General features: G+C 47.1%; 1 protein-coding gene, 1 long non-coding RNA gene and 1 pseudogene across 3 annotated transcripts; 2 read left to right on the top strand and 1 right to left on the bottom strand.

The window, feature by feature from the left end:
• The first annotated feature begins 128 nt into the window (after positions 1-128).
• LOC147962751 (uncharacterized) lies at positions 129-15152 on the top strand. Of its 2 annotated transcripts, XR_015612370.1 has the most exons (7): positions 129-748; positions 1475-1630; positions 1735-1984; positions 2072-2150; positions 9280-9402; positions 14341-14405; positions 14833-15152. It is a non-coding gene; the product is annotated as an uncharacterized LOC147962751 (long non-coding RNA). The 2 variants fall into 2 exon arrangements; XR_015612369.1 differs by lacking the exons at positions 9280-9402; positions 14341-14405; positions 14833-15152 and adding an exon at positions 7452-7722 and having other exon boundaries at positions 133-748.
• LOC125522262 (tricetin 3',4',5'-O-trimethyltransferase) lies at positions 2168-5001 on the top strand. The gene has a single exon (XM_048687339.2). It carries the CDS (start codon positions 3725-3727, stop codon positions 4814-4816), a length of 1092 nt encoding a protein of 363 aa, XP_048543296.1. The 5' UTR covers positions 2168-3724; the 3' UTR covers positions 4817-5001.
• Positions 15153-15987: 835 nt separating the features above from the next.
• On the bottom strand, positions 15988-17581 carry LOC147962752 (uncharacterized; annotated as a pseudogene).
• Positions 17582-22623: the final 5042 nt, after the last annotated feature.

The raw sequence follows: 22623 nt of genomic DNA on the forward strand, positions 1-22623 counted from the left end.
CAGAGCTGAGGAATCGCTAGACTGAAATTTTGTCATGATGGAAATTGAATGCAGCTCTGCAAATTGTTTCGTTTTCATATTGCAAGACTTAGCCAACATATAGCCACACGATTACACAAGTGCCACAATTGGCTCTTTTGGATTGTAGTATTTTCATACGGAGGACCAAAGGCGGGATTTCGTTTACAGTCCCCCCCTCCCCGCGCGCGCACTGCCCCGCTCGGGCGACTCGGGGGACGAACCCTAGTCGCGCCGCTGGGCGTCCCTCCCTGCCTCCTCGCCGCCGCTTGAGGCAGCCGTCGGGCAAGCCCGGGGCGTTGCCAAGGATGGCGGCCGCGGGGCTTCAGCTACCCCGTCTCAATGCGGGGGGGGGGGGGGGGGGGGGGGGGGGGGGTGGGCTTTTGGATCTGGAGCAGTGGCTCCCTCGGCGAGGCGCCGCCGGATCTGCGGCAGGCGGCGGCGCGGATGATGGATCCGGGGTCCTGGTCGCGCGGACGGTGGGATTCCGGTGGGCGAGGGCGGCGGTGGTGGCTTCTGCAACAGCCGCCGAGCGTGAGATCTGGCGCCTCTTCTTCCCTGCTTCAGCGTGCGTGCCTCCTAGTCGGACTGTGCTCCCCTGGGTTGCCGGCCTCGGTCAGGGGGTGCTGGTGGTGGTGGGGATTTGCTCTGGGCGAAATCCCTGGCCGGCCGTGGTCGGCCGTGCCGACGGCGACGCCCATGGGCACCATTCCCCTCCTTGGAGGCATCGGTATGAGCTGATTCTCCCACTTCCCCATCCCCTAGGTCTCCTGGGTGAAAACCCAAACCTTGTTGGGCGGCGGTGGCGCCCTTGGCACTGTTCCCTTCTTGAAGGAGCCACTTTGGGAGCCTTGTGGTCTGGTGGCGCTGGTGGGTGGCGGGTGGCGGCAGCGATGTGGCCCTCCTGTCCTAGCATGAACTCCCCTTCTTCAGTGCTGGATGCGTGCGGCGGCGATGTTATGCTCAAGGCGAGCTTCCGGCGTCTCGTTGGGGATGCTCTAACCCTCTCTATGTGGCCATCTTCCGGCGGCATCCACCCCATCTTGCGACGGTGTGGCGCCTTCGATCCATGCGAGGGGTAGTGGCCTTCTTCAGATGGTGTTTCAGATGTGTCGTGCCGGGGCCCGTAGGTGCATGGCGATGGCATGCCCCACTGGTGTCGGCCCTCTCTCCTTTGAGCCAGTGTGTTTCTGTTCCTGGTGCAGCTTCCTCGAATGAGGACCTCGGTGTCTTCGGCTTCGCCCATAGTTCATATTCTTCTGTTGCCGTAGCGTGCGAGGAGTAGTTTGGTGCTGTTCATCATGTCTTTGTATCTTACCGCCATGTTGTTCTTTCCTTCCTTTGCCTGAGGGCGTATGCTTGTAATCCTGGCCGGTTGATGGCTTTGTTAATTCAAAGCCAGGCTAGGCTTGAACCCGATCTCGGACTCGGCTGATGGCTTTTTTCTAAAAAAAAGGATTTTCATAAGGATGGAGAACCAGCTAGCTTCCGTGTTTATGAGCGACGCCGCCATCCAGGATGATAGACCATTGGTTTTCATAGCATGGCAAAGGTGCCTAGAGGATCGACAACCTGGAGAAGTGCCCACATAAATCACTGGCAGATATTGCAAGTGAGTAGTAACTGGTAGATGATGTTTCATTATTAAGTTATTTTCATCTGAATTGCCTGTTGTGCGTTTACTCACTCCTGTTGAACCACTTTGCCCCTGCCCAGTGGAGCAGCAAAAGAAAAAGGAGGTACTGGAGAGGAGAATGGCGATACATGCATACAGCTCAAGAGTGAAGCGATACCGGTGGCGTTCGAAATCTTTGCTTTGCGTAGCACAGAGGAAGCAGCTGAAGTTAACCTTCATGTGTTTGTAAGACACGGCGTGGGCAGACTTGGCATGGCGTAGATGCGTGCTCTCATGATCAGTGGATTGCACTTTTCGATTCAGTATCCCAGATTTTGAGTTCTTCGGATGGTTAGTGATCGAATTAAACATGAATTGCCTTGCAAACTCCGAGCTAGCTAGTCATGATTTGTCTCACGGACCTGTCTTATTTGACAGATGATGAATGTAGCTGGGTGTCCATCAGTTCTAACACATGAATGCTTGCCACATACACAAGGAGCAACAACAATCTGAGGTGAGATCACGAACAATAACTACAGTATTTCCATTCCAATCAACCAGTGCCACCTTTATTGACAAATTAACATAGAAATTTTAACTAGCTTCCCTATTTGATTTATACCAATAAATAAATTGGAGACATATACATTACCATATAAGAGGCGCCATAAAATCGAATCTAAACATCTTTTATTGATAATACCCGAAAAGGCTTTCGCCCTGTTTTATATATAAAGCAACGATCATCAACAACCTGATACAGACACACGCACACACCCAAAGCAGGATACATCGCAACAACACCACCCCTACCACTACAGGAGCTACCAGGGTCCTCAACCGTGAACACGCCACCGCGAAGAGACAAAGCCGCATATGATGAACCGTGAGCTCCAAAGTGGCGTCTTCGGGAAGGTTATGACACCGGAGCGCCGGCACCGCACGATCCAAGGATCAAGGTTTCCCCTAGAGCAACACGGCGGGCGATGAGAGCCGCGACGATGCCTTCAAGAAGGGGACGAACTTCGCCGCTGCCGTCTGCCCAACGACAGAACAAGTTTTCACCCTGGCCAACAATCATCACCATCGGCATATGGTACGAGCGCCGCACCACCGTCACCGAATGCCACACCCCGGCCACCACGCCACCCACACGACCATGGCCATCGGGCAGCCCCTGAGCCACGGGCTCACCCAAGAGCACCATGCTCCCCACCAGGGCCGCCGCCCCAGCCTCCAAGACCCCAATGCCACCTCACCCGAGCCACGCCGCTTCACATACCAAAGAGACGAGCGGAAATGCACCTCATTTCCCACCCCCGAGCGTCCCCAACGCCGAGACCCACCTAGGCCGGCCAGATCTAGGTGAGCGTTGACTGCCACCATGATCAATGGCCTTGCAGGTGGTCTCTCCAGATGTCATTCCTGGCATCAGTTCAACCTCCGATGTGGCTGCCAACCGGGTCCAGTCCCCAAAAACATTCTGCATGGTAATAGGTAAATGCTATTATAGAGTAGATTGTACACCTTAAAAAAATCAATTATAAATGTTTAAAAAAAACATAGAAAAAAGTGTGAGTGTTCATATGGAATGTGTCTACAACCTCCAAAAATTTCATGTGCAAATTCGAAAGGCATATAGACTTGTCTTTTTGTTTCTAAATCTCCTTTCGAATACTGACCTGAAATTTTTGGTGGCTGTAGACACATCCCTTGTGAAAATTCACATTTTTTATAGAATTTATTAAAACATTTAAAAATTGATTATTTGAAACAGCAGCATAATACCATTTAAAGTTGTGGTAGCACTAGATATTCTTTCAGTAGAGTATTGGTGTGCATCGTTCGAAGTGTGCACTGCACGCTTAGATCCATCGGGGGCGGGGCTCGATCGATGTGAAAAGATGCATGATTCCGGGCAAACGGCATGCCTAGCCACTTGGCTCAATCTCGGATGATGCGAAAAGATGCTCAGTGCCTAAGTCGTACTTGTGCATGGCAAGTGAGCACATGCCGTGACTCCTCTAAATCGCAGCACCCGCCCATCAATTCTGTATAAATAAACGTACCGTACCAGCCCAGCAGCAAATGGTAGCAGCATTAGTTAGCGACATGGGCGACGAGGAGGCGTGCATGTTCGCGCTGCAGCTAGCCAACTCGACGGTGCTACCGATGACGCTGAGGACGGCCATCGAGCTGGGCCTTCTGGAGGCCCTTGTGGGCGCCGCCGGCAAGTCGCTGACTCCGGAGGAGGTCCTAGCGAAGCTGCCGTGCAAGGCCAACAACCCGGACGCGCCGTCCATGGTGGATCGCATGCTGCGTGTGCTTGCGTCGTACAAGGTCGTGTCGTGCACGGTGGAGGAGGGCGAGGACGGCAGCCTCTCGCGCCGCTACGCCGCGGAACCGGTGTGCAGGTGGCTCGCCCCGAACGAGGATGGCGTCTCCATGGCCCCCTTCGCTCTCCTCGCCCAGGACCACGTCTACCTGGAGCCCTGGCGCCACCTCAAGGACGCGGTCCTCGACGGCGACGGCGGCGGCGGCACTGCGTTCCACAGGGCGTATGGGACGTCGTGGTACGAGTACACCGGGAGGGACGCGCGCTTCAAAGGCCTCTTCTACGAGGCCATGAAGCACCACTCCGCCATCATCACCAAGAAGCTCCTCGAGGTGTACAGGGACTTCGACGGCATCGGCACCCTCGTCGACGTGGCCGGCGGATTCGGCGCCGTCAGCCACGCCATCACCTCCATGTACCCGAGCATCAAGGGTGTCAACTTTGACCTTCCCCACGTCATCGCCGCCGCCCCTCCTTACCCCAGGGTCGAGCACGTGGGCGGCAACATGTTGGAGAAGGTGCCCTCCGGCGACGCCATCCTCATGATGTGGATCCTCGACTGCTTCAGCGACCACGAGTGCGCCACGGTGCTCAAGAACTGCCACGACGCGCTGCCAGCACACGGCAAGGTCATCAGCGTGGAATGCATCTTGCCGGTGAACCCAGAGGCGACCAACAGCGCGCAGGCGTTGCTCGCCGTCGACATGAGCCTGGTCGCGTACAGTCCGGGCGGCAAGGAGAGGTATCTCAGGGACTTCGAGAAGCTCGGCAAGGGCGCTGGGTTTGCCGCCGTCGAGGCCACCTACGTCTACGCCGACTTCTGGGCCATCCAATACACAAAGTAACTCGCAAGATCGTCTACCTTATCTTGCTACTTCCGTTTTCTAATCTTCATAAATAAGTAGACACGCAGCGTGAGTCTATTCACGACGTGGCAGCAGACTTAGATTACGTTTGGGAAGTGCTCCAAACTCATTTCAGTGATCTTTTACTACGCCCCACAAAAACCATTGAATTTTTCTGCTTGGAATGGGCTGTTTGGATGCCATGTAGATTTTACAGTTTATCATATACATGTTGATTCCATGGCGATGAAGACAGACCAAGGGAGCTCACCGTGCTAAAGATAAGCATGTTCACCTAGGGGGAAATTACACGAAATATTTCAACCTCACTGTAAATGGTAAGGAAAACAAATTTTCCAACTACAACGATAAGAGGGGACCATTGTGGGTGAGGGCAACTTCAAGTGTTTTTACCGATTAGTAGTATAAGAGAATGTTTGGTGCACCAGCTAAAAACAATTTCTCTATGGTATAAGAGTCAAATGCTCACATCACGCAGTAGTCTCCAAAACAAAATACGGTTATTACTGCTGACTTCATGAAGGATGAAGTATATGAAGCTATCTCTTAGATGGAGTATAATAAGATCCCGGTACCAAATGATTTTCTGTGGAGTTTTACCAAGAATTTTGGGAAGTCAGTTAGTAATATTTCATGTCTATGTTTGATCAGATGCAGCTGGAGAGCTGCCTCTGATTAAGCTTAATCATGGGGTCATTAATCTTTACCTAAACAGAATGTTTTTGTAGTGTGTTTATTTGGTAGTGTCGATGTTGATACTAATTTCCATTAATCAACCTTATAAACTGGGAAGGAGGAAGTTCTCAGCTAGCTTAGCTGTAACCAGAGTTGGGAGATCCACCCATGGGTTTAGCTTAGCCGGAAATACTTAATATGTTGATACATGATTACTTCCCGGAGTAGATAAGTAAGCTCAAGACAGTCAGTCGCGCGACAGCTAACCAATTAATGTGCCTTGAACTTGTAAAGCCAGTTCTGATAGACATTGTTTTTTCATGTTCAGACGACTTGGGGGGTCGATCGAGGTCGTGCTAAAGGTCCGAATATGGTACTACTTGCCAGACCTAGATAACTATGACAAGCTGGAGAAGCGCTCCTTAGAAAGCTCTGCCTGAGATTCCATCTGAGTAACTAACTATCAGCAGCAGCTCAAGAGTGAAGTAATATCCCAGATGATGCTGGCGGTTCCAGTCAAATTTGACGTGTTTTGTCAAAATTGCGAAGCGTGGGCTGGGGACAGAACATATGGAGTAAATCAATCACCAGCGAATTACGTCCTCCCTATCAACTTTGGCGCTAGCTAAATTGACACCTCTCTCTCTTTTTCCGGCGGAAGATGGTATGGCGAATGGATCAATAAACTTCAGGTTCCCATCACGAATATTTACTTTCTCTAGTGGCATATTATGGTAGAAAAGTCCCGTCAAAGAAAGGTCTGTTTGGTAGGGCAGAAATGGATAAAAATGGAAGCATCTAAAACTAAAATACGACTAGATACATCCATTCCTCCAACAAGTATTTCCGGACGGAGGGAGTAGATTTTACAGTTTATCATATACATGTTGATTCCATGGCGATGAAGACAGACCAAGGGAGCTCAGCGTGCTAAAGATAAGCATGTTCACCTAGGGGGAAATTATACGAAATATTTCAACCTCACTGCAAATGGTAAGGAAAACAAATTTTCCAACTACAACGATAAGAGGGGACCATTGTGGGTGAGGGCAACTTCAAAGTGTATTTACCAACTAGTAGTATAAGAGAATGTTTTGTGCACCAGCTAAAATAATTTCTCTATAAGGTATAAGAGTCAAATGCTCACATTACGCAGTAGTCTCCAGAACAAAATACTGTTATTACTTCTGACTTCACGAAGGATGAAGTATATGAAGCTATCTCTTAGATGGAGCATAATAAGATTCCGGTAACAAATGATTTTCTGTGGAGTTTTACCAAGAATTTTGGGAAGTCGCTTAGTAATATTTCATGGCTATGATGCAAGCTGGAGGGCTGCCTCTGATGAAGCTTAATCATGGGGTTGTTTTTGTAGTGTGTTTATTTGGTAGTGTCGATGTTGATATTTATTTCCATTAATCAGCCTTCTAAACTAGGAAGGAGGAAGTTCTCAGCTAGCTTAGCTGTAACCGGTGTTGGGAGATCCACCCATGGGTTTAGCTTAGCTGGAAATACTTTTTTCTTGAACACGATACAGACGCAAAGCACTCATATATACGCGCACATCCTCACCACTATGAATGCACACACGGACACCTTATCCCGATGAGCACCTCCGAGAGACTGAGCCGGCATATCATCTTGAGATTTTACAAAGTCACCGTAGGCGCCTCGTAGTCGATGGGAACATCTCCTCCCGCTAAAACCAGGATTTGAACCCTGATGGGCGATACCACTGTCCAGCTAACCATCCAACCACAGGTTGATTTACGCTTAGCAGGAAATACTTAATATGTTGATACATGATTAATTCCTAGAGTAGATAAGTAAGCTCAAGACAGTCAGTCGCGCAACAACTAATTAATTAGTGTGCCTTGAACTTGTAAAGCCAGATCTGACAGACATTGTTTTTTCATGTTCTAACAAACGTTGTGAACAGGACTAGCTGTGAGACGACTTGGGGGTGGATCGAGGTCGTGCTAAAGGTCCAAATATGGTACTACTTGCCAGACCTAGATAACAATGACAAGCTGGGGAAGCGCTCCTTAGAAAGCTCTGCCTGAGATTGCATCTGAGTAACTAACTATCAGCAGCAGCTCAAGAGTGAAGTAATATTCCAGATGACGCTGGAGGTTCCAGTCAAATTCGATGTGTTTCGTCAAAATTGCGAAGCGTGGGCTGGGGACAGAACATATGGAGTAAATCAATCACATTACGTCCTCCCTATCAACTTTGGCGCTAGCTAAATTGTCACTTCTCTCTCTTTTTCCGGCGGAAGATGGTAGGGTGAATGGATCAATAAACTTCAGGTTCCCATCAAGAATATTTACTTTCTCTAGTGGCATATCACGATGGAAAAGTCCCGTCAAAGAAAGGTCTGTTTGGTAGGGCAATGGTCACTCTAATTTTGAGCAAGCATCTCACGGATCGATGGCATTTTTGAGCAGTTGAAAATTCTAGTGACAAAACTGAGTAGTGAGACGCAACTGTTGGAATAAATGATAAAAACCCTTACAAATAAATCATGTTTGCTCGTTTTGCAACAAAACAAAATTTCTGGAATTATTTCCACTCACAATCTTGCATCTTCTACTCCCTTTGGTGTATTATTTTTAAAATGGCTTTAGAAGGCTTGGAGTGTTGAAATTGATACCCAGACGTGTTGTCTAGCCTGGTTACACAACTTCAACTGATTTTTTAGGGCTGAACTTGTGTACTGTACCCCGGACAGTTTTTTCCTGAAACCGTTGAAGCCTCTGCAAGTTAATCGGAGAATTACTAGCTTTATGCCTTCTCGGTTTTACATGCGTCAAGGTAACTAAAACCCACCGTGCACCAGACCTTTGCCACACGTTTTATATTTTTGATGGAGAGATACAATTATGAGAATAATGCCATCTTGTAAGAAATAACTACGCTATATAAAAGCTAGAGCAGTTGAGATGATCTGAATACGAGTTAATATAGTTGTCACAAGCTCGTTTAGTTTGTTCGGGAGGATCTGTTCAGATCACATCACAGACTTGGTGTTGGCCCATCGGTCGACGATGACGCCGTAAAACTAGTCGATTCGATCGGATCGATGGGTCTGCACCACTGCACGGGCCTGCCGTAATATCATAGTATGGCAAACACGATGTCATGCATTCTCGCTGCCCCCAAGGTTTTATATTGGTTTGATCAACTGGCTCGACAAAGCTCACATACTTAGATGGTCAGTTTGAGATCGATCAGTTACCGGGGTTAGCGCATTGCTGTCTATAGTGGTACGTCAACAACCAGATGTGAGCAGCCAATGGCTAATTGACTCTTTCTCCCTCCTTGGTCTGTTTAAAGGAGTAGCTAGCCATCAAGAGCTGGAGCGGTTGTGCGCCGGGTCAACGAAGTCATTCTTAAAAAGGCATATCCATCGGCTCGATTAGCTTGCTACCGTTAAACATGGACGTGTGTACTGGCAAGCATGATCCGTGAGACGCGGGAGCAAAGTCTTGGCTGGGCGTTTGAAGTTATAGATAGAATCAAATCATCGTCGCAAGCAACAGCTAATGCATCGTTTGAATACAACTAATACATCTATAATTTTTCCATGACTAATATTACAAGTCGTTCTTCCTCTTATCTCACACTCATAACATCTAGTTGGGTTTCCAAAACAAACACATAACATCTAGTTCAGTGGAATAATGTATCAATCGCTGTTTTTCTTATGGTCTTTCTTTCTTAGACCTGTTAGTCTTTTTACGGACCTTGTCAAAATGTGAATACAGGTTACAAAGTTAGCTTCGACCAAGCATGTTTGCCATAACATTGAGGAGGATCAAACAATGGTGCAGCAGGCGGAGGAGTAAGCAGGAACTTGCTGGGCAGAGAAGAGCCAATCAAACAATCTAGTAAAACCACCATCTATAACCACAGTACTTTTCATCTTTTTTTTGTGGGGTACGGTACCTTCAATCAACCAGTATGTCTCCCCTTTTTTCTTGCAATCAGTATGTCTCCGCTTTACTGACAAACTAAACTACGCATAATGAGAAAGAAACTAAAACAAAGAAACAAAAAATTAAAAATGAAAGAAACAACAACAGATATCAACTCACATTAGGTGTGATCGTGAGATAAACCCTAAAAATTCATATATAGACATTTTAAAATAATCTGAAATTATTTGACGACATCAATATGGGGTATGTCTACAACTCCGAAAAACACAGCTCAAAACTCAATGTACATTTAGAGATTCAAAATGGACAAATTCAAATGTGAATAGTGGCACTTTGGGTGAATAGTACTTTCACACTATTCACATTGGATTTTGTCTTTTTATTTCTATTATTGTAAGTCGAATTAGGAGGTGAAACTTTTTGAGGTTGTATATCAAACATTGATCTGTGTCTACAAAACATTTGGCAATGTTTGAACCTGTACTTTTTTTAAATCGATCTCATTAATCTCACCTAATATGAGATCTCACACAAGTCCCCCCAACCATCACAAATCCCTTACACTAAAAAAAATGCTAATTGCAACTCCCCTCAAAAAAAGAAAGAAAGAACTAAGTTATATGTAACGCCAGACTAATTGCAGTTGGTTGAGTCCTAATAACAAAGTCAATTTTATGAGTTCTTTTTCAGGAAACGAGAGAATTTTATTGCTCACAGAATGTTATAGGGATACAAGGGGAGTCCGGAGGTTCCATCAACCAAACATGTCTACCCAGTGCAAGTGAGGATGAAAATTTCACTAAAGTATGTGCGTCCCTATTGTACTCTCGTCGTTCGTGGTCGAATATGACCTGCTGAAAACTTCTCTTCCGGATATCAATCTCCTTCAGAATTAATTGTGCCATAGTTTGTAAGCTTGTTCCCAGTCTCCAAGTTCTTTATTACTGCCAAACAATCTGAGACAATCAACACCCTTCTGCATTGATATCAGCTGCTAAAGACAACGCTTCACAAATTGATGTAGCTTTAAGGATGTCAGGGCTAACCATTCCTTCAGAAGCTGTAGCTGATTCCCCCATATAATGGCCTTGCTGATCCCGGCATACTGCTGAGGAAGCCCCCCTTTGCTTGTTTTTGGAGAGCCCTCCATCTACCTGAATCTTGAGGAAGTTTTGTTCTGGGTGGTTCCACTTCATCATCTGTACATTTGCTTCAGAGTGACCATTCGATCTTGCACCACCCGGCCTGGCAGCTTTTGCCCTCTCTTCAGACTCGCGAACCTCATCAAGAAAACGATCAATGAAAGCATTTGCCGACAGCGGATATTGGAATTTGTTTTCATGTATAGCTCGCCTCCTTGCCCACCATAGAGCCATAAGATAACAAGTGCTCTTGCAAACTGTTGCCCGGCTAACCTCTTGCTTAATTCAGACAGCCATAGCTTTGCTTTAGGTGTTTCATCAATTGTGACCTCAGCATACAACTCCTGATCTGAGATTGCCCAAACACTTAGCGCCATGTTGCACTCCATTTAGGAGTGTCTCCAACTATCATTCAAAGCACCACAGAAAGTCCGTGCCGCCGAATCAGCCATATGCCTATGCTCTCAAATTTGTCCCGTAGGTAATGATGCTCTTGCAAGCCTCCGTGCAAAGTTTTTGATTTTCTGTGGCAGCCGAACACCCCATAGCCTTTTCCAACCTGAGTGCTCTTCATTCCTGTTGGAGTTTTGTGGTGTCTTTTCTATCCGTTCCCCCTGCCTCCTTTTTAGAGAAAAGGGGTACACCCGACTTTATAAATAAAGCCACACGGCAGAGTAGCGAAACACAATAGTCACGGGTCACCACCATAGGACATCGAAGAGTACCATGCCAACAACCAGTGACGCGCAGGACAAAAAATCATAAGGCACACAGGCCCACTAAAAAAGTTCAAGATAGGCGCACAGGCCAACAACCTACTCATAAAAGACTCGTGGGGGCGCCGAGATTAAGCATGAACATCATCAGCTGAAGACGGCAGAAGATTGACAGACACATGAACTTTAGAAGTCATCATCTCCAGGGTGTCCCGATCGGCCGGTTTAGTCAATATTTCTGTTGCTGCAAGAAGATAGACATTTTAAACAAGAAATTAGCAGGTTTGTTAGGAAAGGAAACCTCAATTGTGAATTTGTTCCTAGTAGTCCAAAGAGCCCAACAAAGGGCGCTAAAGCCGACATAGAATAACCATTTAGAAACACCCTGGAGCTCAGAACAGAGCAGACAAAGCTCGTCGAATGAGTCGGGGGCCAGGCAACATCTACCCAAGACCGCATAAAGCACCATGCCAACTTAGCCAACACACACCCAAAGAAGATGTGGTTGGTATCTTCCAGTTCAGAACATAAAGCACAATGATCAGATCCCGACCCATTCCGCTTGTGAATTTGATTGGCTGAAGGCAACCGACGCCTAATAGCCCGCCAAAGGAAAAAATTTGATCTAGGGTGGAACCTTGGCCACACAAACCTACTTGAATTTAGAAGTGGGGGTCCCAGAAATGAGTTGAGAATATAAAGACTTGACCGAAAACTTCGCAGAAGCCACGTGAGGCCAGACCACAGTGTCCTCCTCCTCCGAGAGAGAAAATGGAACAGGGCAGCAAGGCGATGCCAGTCTCCCAACTCTGCAAGAGACAGGGATCTCCTGGGGCCTAGGTCCCAATCATTGCGAGAGAGCTCAAAGATTGAGATCTCGAGGTTAGAACAGTAAGAAAACAACACAGGGAAAGAAGTAGCTAACGGTGAGTCACCGGACCACCAGTCTAACCAAAAACGAGTAGAGACAATGTTCCCAACAACGAAATTAACATGTTCGCGAAACAAGTCGCGAACTTCGACCAAATCTTTCCAAAACTAGGAGCCAAGAGAAGTCGAGGCAAACATGGGACTGACAGAAGGAAAAGACTTAGCTTTCAGTACATCAAACGAGAGAGTACCAGGGCTAGCCGTCATAATCCTCCACCACCACTTGATGATCAAACATTTATTCATAACTGTGATATTCAAAATGCCCAACCCCCCAAGGTTTTTAGGCCTGCAAAATTTTTTCCACTTCAGAAACCTATATTTGCGCTTGTTATCCGTCACGTTCCAGAAAAAAAAAGCACCTCTATGCTAGTCAAAACAATCATGTGTCCCTGAGAAAGGCGATAAAAGCCCATAGTGAACATGGGAAGGGAAGAGAGGCACCGATAATCCACTTCTGAGGGCTCAGGCTCCTCTGCACCCGTGCTAAAAAAAGTACAAAATACATAGTAGAAAAATTTAAAAAAGATCAAAAACAAATTCCATGGTAGATAGTTTGATGCGTGAGGTCCGCTCCAGTTTCCAAATTATTTGGACACCTGAGCAGCTCTCAGCAAAAAAGACAAATCCGAGGTTTGTAAAAAAGTTTACTGTTCATGCACTATTCTGATCAGATTTGTCTTTTTTGCTGAAAGCTACTCATATGTCCAAATGACCAGAAAATTGGAGCAGACCTCAACAATAGATTTTCTACCATGCAAAAACAAATTGGAATTTTTTGAATTTTTTGTGATTTTTTCTGATCGGGTGCAGATGAGCCTGGGTGCCAAAATGCTGCACTCAGAGAGGCACACATTAATGAGGCAAACCTTCCCAGCTAAAGTTTTATATCTGCCACGCCAAGGAATAACCCGATTACCCACTTTATTGACAAGAGGCCGAAACTCTTTAGCACTCAAATGAAATGGGGAGATGGGAAGGCAGAGATATTTGAAGGGAAAGGAGCCTAAACTGCAATTTAGAAGCTGAGACACCCTCACAGCTTTGTCATCCAACACACCAGTCACGATCACCTCGCTCTTGGAGAAGTTGATCTTGAGCCCCAACAAGGCCTCGAAGCATAAAAGGATAAATTTAAGATGAGCAAGGCATGCATCATTCAGCTCAAACATAATGATAGTATCGTCAGCATACTGGAGTCGAGTGATGCCCTGCGGCAAAAGATTCCCGCTTCCTTTTGTTTTCATCATCATTCTGTTAGCAGAAGAACTGTGATCAACCCACTCTTTTCAAAGTGCCAATCCCCGCAATCAGGTTGCCTAACATGGCTCACCGGAATGCCTTTAATTGCTTCAACATCCATCAGTATAAAGTGTTCTTGCAGTTTTTGAATGTCCCAAGCTCTGGTCGTTGGAAGCAGATGATATTTCTAGAATACTTTTCCACACAATAAGATTCTAAACGAAAAGGATTATTAATGAATTTTTAAAAACTTTTCCACACAATAAAATTATAATGCATCTATTCCAACATGAATGCAACAAACAAAATAATAAGAACCAAAATTATTTCATTTAATTTAGAAAATATATCTTTTTCCTAAATAAAATTCAAATACTATAAATAACTAAAGGGAAATTTTAATCTATTATAAATAGTTTTAAAATTTAGTGAAAATTTATTCACATGCCAAATTGGGAAATTTGGGATGTGACACTGTATACCATGTTATGAATAGCACTAATATATTCTAGCCCCAAGGGGACTATATATATCGGTACACGAGGGCGAATACTAGACTAGGCTAAGGAATCAGGAATCTACAATTAGAGTTCTATACTACTACTACTTTTTCTTTTGATCGGCTATACTACTACTACACCCTAAACACCAAGATAGCCTTCTCTGCAGTGTTTTCAGCAATGGTTATACTTTGACTGCTTTTCACTTATTTTCCCATTGAACCGTTCTGGTCTAAGATGTTTGTCTGGAACTCGCTTTTAACTTATTTTCTTCTGGATCACGCCCTCGGCTCCTCGGTAGTCTTCATATATTCCATGGCTTTATTTTTATGTTCTTTGCTCTGCTCATGTTGACAGAGAAGGGATGAGGGAGACAGAAGGGAATGAGAGGGGAACACGAGCATCAGAAATTGATCCCGGAGGTAATGAACTCAATCATCTGTGCAATGATATCTAACATATCCATCAATCCATGCCCACGTAAGCAAAGGCACTGCAAATCTCCTCACGTCTGGTTTGGTGGCTCAGAGTCTTTACTTAGCTCCCTAATTGCCTTGCACCTTTGTAGAATAGATTTTCATTTCTTGTGCAACTCCAAAATATCGACTATTAGCAGAAGCCCAGTGGTTTTGCCACTAAAATATGGAAACGTGATTATAATTTAGATTAGTCCTGGTTCCTGGAAAATAACTATTGCAGATATCCTTTTTTTTTTTTTGAAAAGGAGGATTACCTCCAGCCTCTACTATTGCAGATAACCTTGCTCTATACGTATCCCCGCAGACCTTTTGTGACAGTAATGAGTTTTACTTGGAGAGAACTTTAATTTGCAACCTTAACATGCTCCAGGGAGGATTGTAAGGTAAAATTAATTTGGTATGAAAGGACAGTAAGTGAAAAAACATCTATGGTCTTGCCTGACAAGAGGACCTGCTCCCATGTGCTTGCTTGATGGAAGCCACTGCAGGGTTGCTGCTGCTACGACACTTGAAGTGCAACTACCCTGAACATGCATCATCTTCAGAAAGCCCATAGACCAGTCTCACTAGCAGCTTGTGATGAACCTATCCTGACAACAAAATGCTTCTTACGATGACGATTTTGGTGTTGCTTGTGTAAATTCTGATGTTTTTATTGTTCTTTTCGTTGTGTTGTTTTCAAGTCTTGTTCAGTGTGTATAACTACTCAATACATTAGAGTTTTATGTACTTGTACATTCTAATGATATTAATGTTAATATAGTCATGTGTCACGTATAAGACAGTTCAGACGTTATCATATGAAATTTTGGTCACCCGTAGCAACGCACGGTCATTCACCTTCTACTTGCGTTGAAACGATGAGTATTTTGCCTACCGCTACTGGTTGCATGCACCCGGCAAAATAGCAACCACTGACTGAAGAATTTGCGTACCGGCCACATTCATATCTCGAGCGCCGAAGCAAGAAAACAAAAATCCTAGCTGCAGGGACGGATGGGGCGACCACCGGAGGCGCTGCCGGAATCTTCGTCGCGGTCCGCTGATCTGCCGCGGTCAAGGCCGATCGCCTCGTCCTCGTCATCTCTCGCAGCACAGCCCGAGCCCATCCAGCCGGATCAGATCGAGGTTGCGTGTGAGGCGGATGAGTGTGCGAAGGAGGGATTGCGTTGGGCCGTGCATTTCCGAGATGGCCATGCATGGGGAATGGATCAGCGGGCGTCTGCATCATTCTCCGGCATCTCGCTGGACGACGTTGCTGGATATGGACAACGACGTCCGCGCCGGCGAATATGTTGCAATCGGCGACCAGGCAGTGGCGTACCCAGGAAAAAAATGAAGGGTGTGCACACTCTAAAAAAAATCCCCACCTAATCCATGTGTCAGACAAAATATGTCAAAATAATAACATGAGTAGCTTAATGCAAATCTCACAACAATTTAGTTCACAAAATATATCTCAAATGTGCTCAATTACAATACGAGTAGTCTTACATGAAAGAAGAATAAGTAGAAAATTACATCACTAGGTAACTCTACGTTTTTGCATTGCCATGAAAGCATCAACTATGTCATCTTCGCTTACTTCCATGAACACATCCCGTTCAATAAATGTCACCAAGCAATCATTCAAGTGATCATCACTCATAGTAGTCCTCAACTTATTTTTCACTAGATTCATTGCTGAAAACACTCTTTCAACACTCACCGTTGCCACCGGTAAAATCAATATCAATTTGATGAGTAAGTAGACCAAATCATAAAGAACATGCTTCTTTGTTGCAACAAGCATAATAGAGAGCTCACCAATATTACTTGCATTTCTAAACCTATCATCTTGTCTCATATCATCAATAAAATTAGTAAGTTGAAATTCTAGCCTTATCAAATCTGTGCTTGAAATGTCCATGGGATAGAATTCAGCAAGTCTCATTACCTTGAGTGCATCATAAGAAGCAAATGAATTGAGGGGATTCAGGCCCTGTTTGGTTCATAAGTCTTAGGACTTTTTCTAGTCCCAACTAAAAAGTCTCTAGTCCCTAAAAAGTCCCTCCCTGTTTGTTTCCAGAGACTAAAAAGTCCCTAGTCCCTTCCTAGAGGTTATTAAATGACCATGTTGCCCCTAGTATATACTCCCTCCGGTCCTTTTTACTCTGCATATTATAATTCTCTAAAGTCAAACTTCACAAAGTTTGACCGTATTTATATAAAAAAATATCAACATCTGCCATGTTAAAGTTATACAATATGAAACTTTAAGTCATGACACATCTATTGGTATTGATTTCAGATTATGAATGTTGGTACTTTTTTCTATAAAGTTGGTCAAATTTTACGAGGCTTGACTTCAGTCAAATCTTATATGCAAACTAAAAAGGACCGGAGGGAGTAGAAAAATAACAATCAAACAACACCATGGGGTGGCGGGCCATTGAATGCATGGAGGGGCATTGTTGGAAAAGTCCCAAAAAGTCCCAAAAAAGACTCTCCTTGAGAGTCTTCTTCATTTAGTCCCAAATGCCTAGTTTAGTCCCTAAAAAGTCCCTCCCGTTTGGTAAAAAAGTCTCTAAGAGGGACTTTTTCTAGTCCCTACACAAAAAAGTCCCTGGAAACAAACACCCCCTCAAAGCCGACATGCAAATAAGCAACTCGGTATTAACCTCATCAAACCGATTGTCAAGCTCTTGAATTGTTTGATCAATGACACCAAGATATACTTCTCTTCTATAACGATCATCATTTGTTTGTACTTCATAATACCGACGTGATCTTCGATTTGGCTCATAAATATCCTCCCACAAAGGAACTTGAATGTCATGTTTGTTGCAAAATAAGGTTAGCTTTGCAAGAAAATCTTCCCAACCATGAGACCTCATGTGTTGCATTCTACTCTTTGCCAAACTAACAAGTGTCATTGCATTGACAATATCTTAATCTCTCTTTTGCAAAGATTTGGACAACGCATTTGTGTAGCCAAGAATAACAAGCATCAAGTGAAGATTGAAAACAAAGTCAAATGATTCAAAGGCTTGAGCAACTCCACGTATTCTTGTCCACTCACTTTTTTGTGAAGGATCTTTTCCAATAGCATCAAGTACTTCAAGGATTGTGGAATACATGCTAACAATGTGCATAATGGTTTTTAAATGAGAACCCCAACGAGTGGCGCCGGGTCTAGCTAGTCACATCTCTTGATTTAGCCCACTTCCACTTTCAATCTCACCCATTTCAAGTGCTTCCAACACCTTTTGAGCTCTAACATCTCGAAGCATGTCATGGCGCTTACAACAAACTCCAACAATATTGAGCAAATAAGAAACATGATCAAAGAACCACAAACATGGTTCATTGTCCTTTGCCACATCTATAAGAACCAACTGAAGTTGATGTGCAAAACAATGGATGTAATAGGCAGAGGGTGACTCTTTCATGATCAATGTTTTCAACCCTTTAATCTCCCCTTTCATGTTGCTAGCCCCATCATATCCTTGCCCACGTATTTGACTAGGAGTCAAATGATGATCTTTAAGCAAAGTTTGAATTGCATCCTTAAGTGACAATGAAGTTGTATTGGCAACATGAACAACTCCAAGGAACCTCTCACATCCTCTTCCCGATTTGTCAACAAATCATATGAAGAGAGCAAGTTATTCTTTATGAGATGCATCACTAGACTTCGGCCGTCGGGACGGGAGGCGCGGGCGGGAAGAGCTCCTCCGGGGCGGCGGCGGCCCTCTGGTCCGGGTCGGCAGCTCGCGGGTCGCGGCGCTTGCTGCTTGCTAGCTGTTCTCGCCAAAGGGAAGGAGCTCCGGTGGCCGGCGCTGCTTCGACTTCGAAGGGGAGCAGCAGCTGCCGAGTGGGTGAGGCGGTGAGCGCCGAGCGGCGGCGCGTCCTGGTTGGGCAGCGGCCGAGCGAGAAGGGATTAGGCCATTAGGTCGTGCCGCTCTGCCTCTCTCTCTCTCTCGCTCGCTCTGTCCGGGTCTCTCACGTGATGGCAGTTAGGCCTGGCTGGCTGGCTTAGTTAAATTGGGCTAAAATATTATATGGTATAAAAAAATTCTCACAAACTCTGGGTGTGCCACGGCACACCATGCACACACGCTAGGTCCGCCACTGCGACCAGGTGACGGTAGGATCTAAATTGCGTATTGATATTTACGACGTGGTTGTGGATCATCGTATGCAGATGGTTGCGGACGTGGTAAATCAGATCGAGCTTCTTGACTCGTCCTCGGAGTGTGATGGAGGGAAGCAAGATCGGCGGGTTGGAGGTCGCTTCTGGGTTCTCGCTGACGGCGACGACGACGAGGACGACGACGAAGGGAACTGCGTCAGGGAGCAGCCAGAGTTGTATTCGCCGATGGTTGATGCCGCTGTTCCTAGCGGTGAGTCGGAGCGACAAGGATCGAGAGCTGATGACAAGATCAAGTTGATCGCCCGATAGTTCACCGGAGAACGACGGCATCCGCGATCCGGCCATGGAAAGGACCTGTCCCCAAGGTATGTCTTGCACCAATCACATTATCAGACTTCTGGAGAACGGATTCGTGGACAAAAGTAACTCGAAAAAAGAAACGGAATGGCCGGGCAGCGGCGCAGCCGCCGGCGCCGGCGACCGTCCGGGCGGTCGAGATCCAGGCGGCCAGGAGAGCACGTTTGAATCAGCTATTGGGCCAGGTTGGGCCTGCGGTTGATGAGGCCGGTACGGAGTCGGACATGCCTGGGTATGTGGCCCAACATGAGACCCCCGTACCGAACCCTTCCTACGTGATCCCTGACCCATCGCGTGTCGTTCCTGTGGATGTATCGATCGTTCCGCCACAGCAACAGACCGCTAGGGTTCGTCGTTGGACCACTCCTGGGTTTCCTAAGCTGGGCTCCGGCCACGCCGCTAGGGTAACCAGGCCGCCGGGTGACGCCATGGCGGGGCGTGGATTGCCGCCACCAAAGCATGGGGCCGCGCCCCCGGCACCTGTTCCAGCGCGAGCCAACTTGGCCGCGGCCCAAGGCCGAGCCGTCGTGAAACAGCCGGTGCAGACCGGCCAGGCCGCCGGTCGAGGCGGCGACTTTGCTGCCGGGCGGAACGACGCCCAGGCCGCTGGAAGGGACGGTGCCCAAGGTGCAGGACGGGGCGGTGCTCCGGGTGCTCCCGTTGCCGGGCGGGGCGGTGCCCTTGGTGCCGGGCGCGGCAATGGTCCTGATGGTGGCGCCGGGCGTGGCAATGGCCCCGGTCGTGATGGCTATGGCGGTGGCGGGCGGAACTACGGTGGTGATGGTTTTTGTTACAATCGCTATGGACAGTGGGGTGATGATGGCTATGATGCGTACGGCGAGGGGCTGCACCGTGGTTCTTCGTCGGGCGGTGGACGAGGTTTTGGATGGTATAATGACGGCGGAGTGGGACGCAACTTTCAAGGTCCTCCCGGCAATTTTGTCGAGGGGGTGGCCGGCCCAACAGACCGGTATAACCGGGGAGCTTGCCGTACATTCCGAGGTGGGCGAGGAGGGGGTCGACGTCCGCCTCCCCCGCGGCCTACTATTCATCCTATTGATACGGCAGCAACGGCACAGGCTGAACCTATTGATACGGTGCAGACGAAAGACTGCTCTTCCGGAGGTGGCTTTAGAAATAGTCTGGGCCTTGGCAGATGTCAGTATTCCGGTCACCAGTACCGTGGCTGCTAAGGTCGGCGACGAGGGTTCTGATAAGGGTCCGGACAAACAGAATGGGGAAAAGCTTTCAAAGCGGGCTATTAAGAAAAAGAAGCTTCCGTGCTATAGATGTGGCGAGCCGGGACATTTTGCGTCAGAGTGTACCACCGAGTTATGTGATTATAGCTCCAGATCGCAGCATACAACCGGTGAGTGTCAGTTGCTTTCTGGCCCCAAGCCAGTGGTCAATATCTATGGGGTTTGTTGTGAGGAGCTCATGTTTTTTGAGTCACCAGATGTGGCACCGGTGACGCATGTGCAAGAGAGTTCTTACCCCGCGGTTGTCAAGGTGACCAATGGGACTTTAATTGAGGCACAGATTGTGTGATAGTTGTAGGATTTAGTGCCAGGCAACCATCGGTGGGACCTTGTCAGGTTGGAGGCCCAGACTTACAAGGTTGAGTTTCCCATTAAGGAGGATCAGATGCATACCCTTAAGTATGGCATGTGCAGAGTTCAGAGCACCAACGTTATCCTCGCCTTTGATGAGTGGAAGGAGAAGGAGCCCCAGGGTACACGTTTAGAGAAGGTCTGGGTTCATTTCTATGGTGCACCTGGCAAGTATATTAATCATTTCTCGATAGCTTGGAGTTTGGGTTCTATCATTGGTAAGACGGAGCAGATTCACATGCCTTTTGCTCGGGCACATGGAGCAGCGAGGTTGCTAGTCAGTGTAGTCAGTCTGGAGTTTGTACCGGATGTTGTAAAGTGGACGCGTGCCGGGGTTACCTATGTACTTGAGCTTGAGATTGAGGAAACACCAATACCGCAGGAGGGAGATGAGGTTCAGGATATGGATACAACTGAGGGTGATGGTGCACCTGGGAATCAGGACAAGGGGCCGGAGAACACACCACGTGAGCAGGCTAAGGGGCCGCAATCACAGGGCACGGCAGATACATCCGCTAAGGAAGCGCCTCCCTCCACGACACCGATGACCTCATTCTGGTTTGGTTCTTTTGGAGCGCGGTCTGCTCCCAGTCGGTTATGGAGCAATCGAGTTGAGGCGGATGATCCAGAGGAACTAGAGTTACTGGCAGTGATGCCCCCTACTGTTGGTTCCTGTCAGTCTCCGAGGTTTGATTCCGGACCACATCACTCGTCGAGCTGCGCGATACCGTTGGTGTGTGTGTGGGGGCGGTGGGCAGGAGGCCCGTAGTCCTAGCCCACCCGTAGCGGTTCCTACTCCTAGGGGGGAGGGGCGCGGGTTGGAGGCCCGTGACGTCCTCTCCCCTCGGGCCAGTCCTCGGCGTCACGACCAGGAGTGCGGGCAGGAGGCCCGCAAATCTCCTTCTCCGACGTCATCTCCACGTCACGCTGATGGCTTGGGGGGAATGAGACTATTGAGCAGGTGGATCCACGGTGTCCTTCTCTAACTCCTACGGCTGATGGTACCCGCTTGACCATGCCTTGCCCCTCTTCATCGGCAATTAGGGAAGGCGGTCAGAGCGGGGACCACATGCCTCGGGAGAGGACTATAGAGGAGCTTGTCGCTTTTGGTGGCATCTCTGATCCGGTCATGGCTGGCAGGTGGATCAGCAGTCGGATCCAGGGCCAGCCAGATGCGGATGACCTACAGCTAGCGTGTGCCAAGAGGGCGGCCATGCTTCGTGATGTGGAAGCAACTACAGGTATGTCTTTTGATAAGAGTCGTTCAATTATGCATTTTATCGAGCATGATATTATTGATAAAGCAAACGACTTAGGGGTTACTTTGGGTTCAACTGAAATAGAGATAGCGAAGTCTGTTAATGACATTCTAGATTTAGAAGCTGAGAGGGCTTCTGAAATAATTCGGAACCTCGCATCAGTTAAACCAATGAATAACGATGACATGAATAATCTAGGAATTGTAGCCCTGGAAAGCTTTTATAATAATCTCTTACCTAATGAGGAGGCCGAAGATGAGGAGGGGTCTGAGAATATGGACATTGTAGAGCCCATGAGGGAGGGCGTTGTCCAGTATTATGCCAATCCTACGTTTCCGGAGGGTGCTGAGGAGAAGCCCAAGCGACCCTGGAAACGGAAAATTTATCCTACTTCGGCGGTGCGTAGAAGTGCTAGGGTTAAGCATAAAAAAATTCACGATGACTTATGAAAGGAATCTTTTGGAATAGCAGAGGTCTAGCTGACTTGGCTAAACGAAGGTTCCTGGCTGAGACAACGGTAGAGCAACATTTAGACTTTATTGCGCGTTTGGAAACTAGACGAGATAACTTCACCTCACAGTTCCTTGGAACTCTTTCCGGTGGAATTGATTTTGATTGGCATGTCTTACCTCCTAGAGGAAGATCTGGTGGGATCTTGCTAGGGGTTCGGTGTGCAACACTCGAGGTGCTTAACGTGGTCAGGGGAGATTTTACGATCAAATTTCGGGTGAGATCCAAATTGGATGGATTCCGATGGTCTCTTGTGGCTGTATATGGAGCAGCACAACCCGAATTCAAAC

The sequence above is a fragment of the Triticum urartu genome, chromosome 7A (genome assembly GCF_056163025.1).
Source record: "Triticum urartu cultivar PI428250 chromosome 7A, HENAU_Tu73, whole genome shotgun sequence".
Classification (NCBI taxonomy): Eukaryota; Viridiplantae; Streptophyta; class Magnoliopsida; order Poales; family Poaceae; genus Triticum; species Triticum urartu.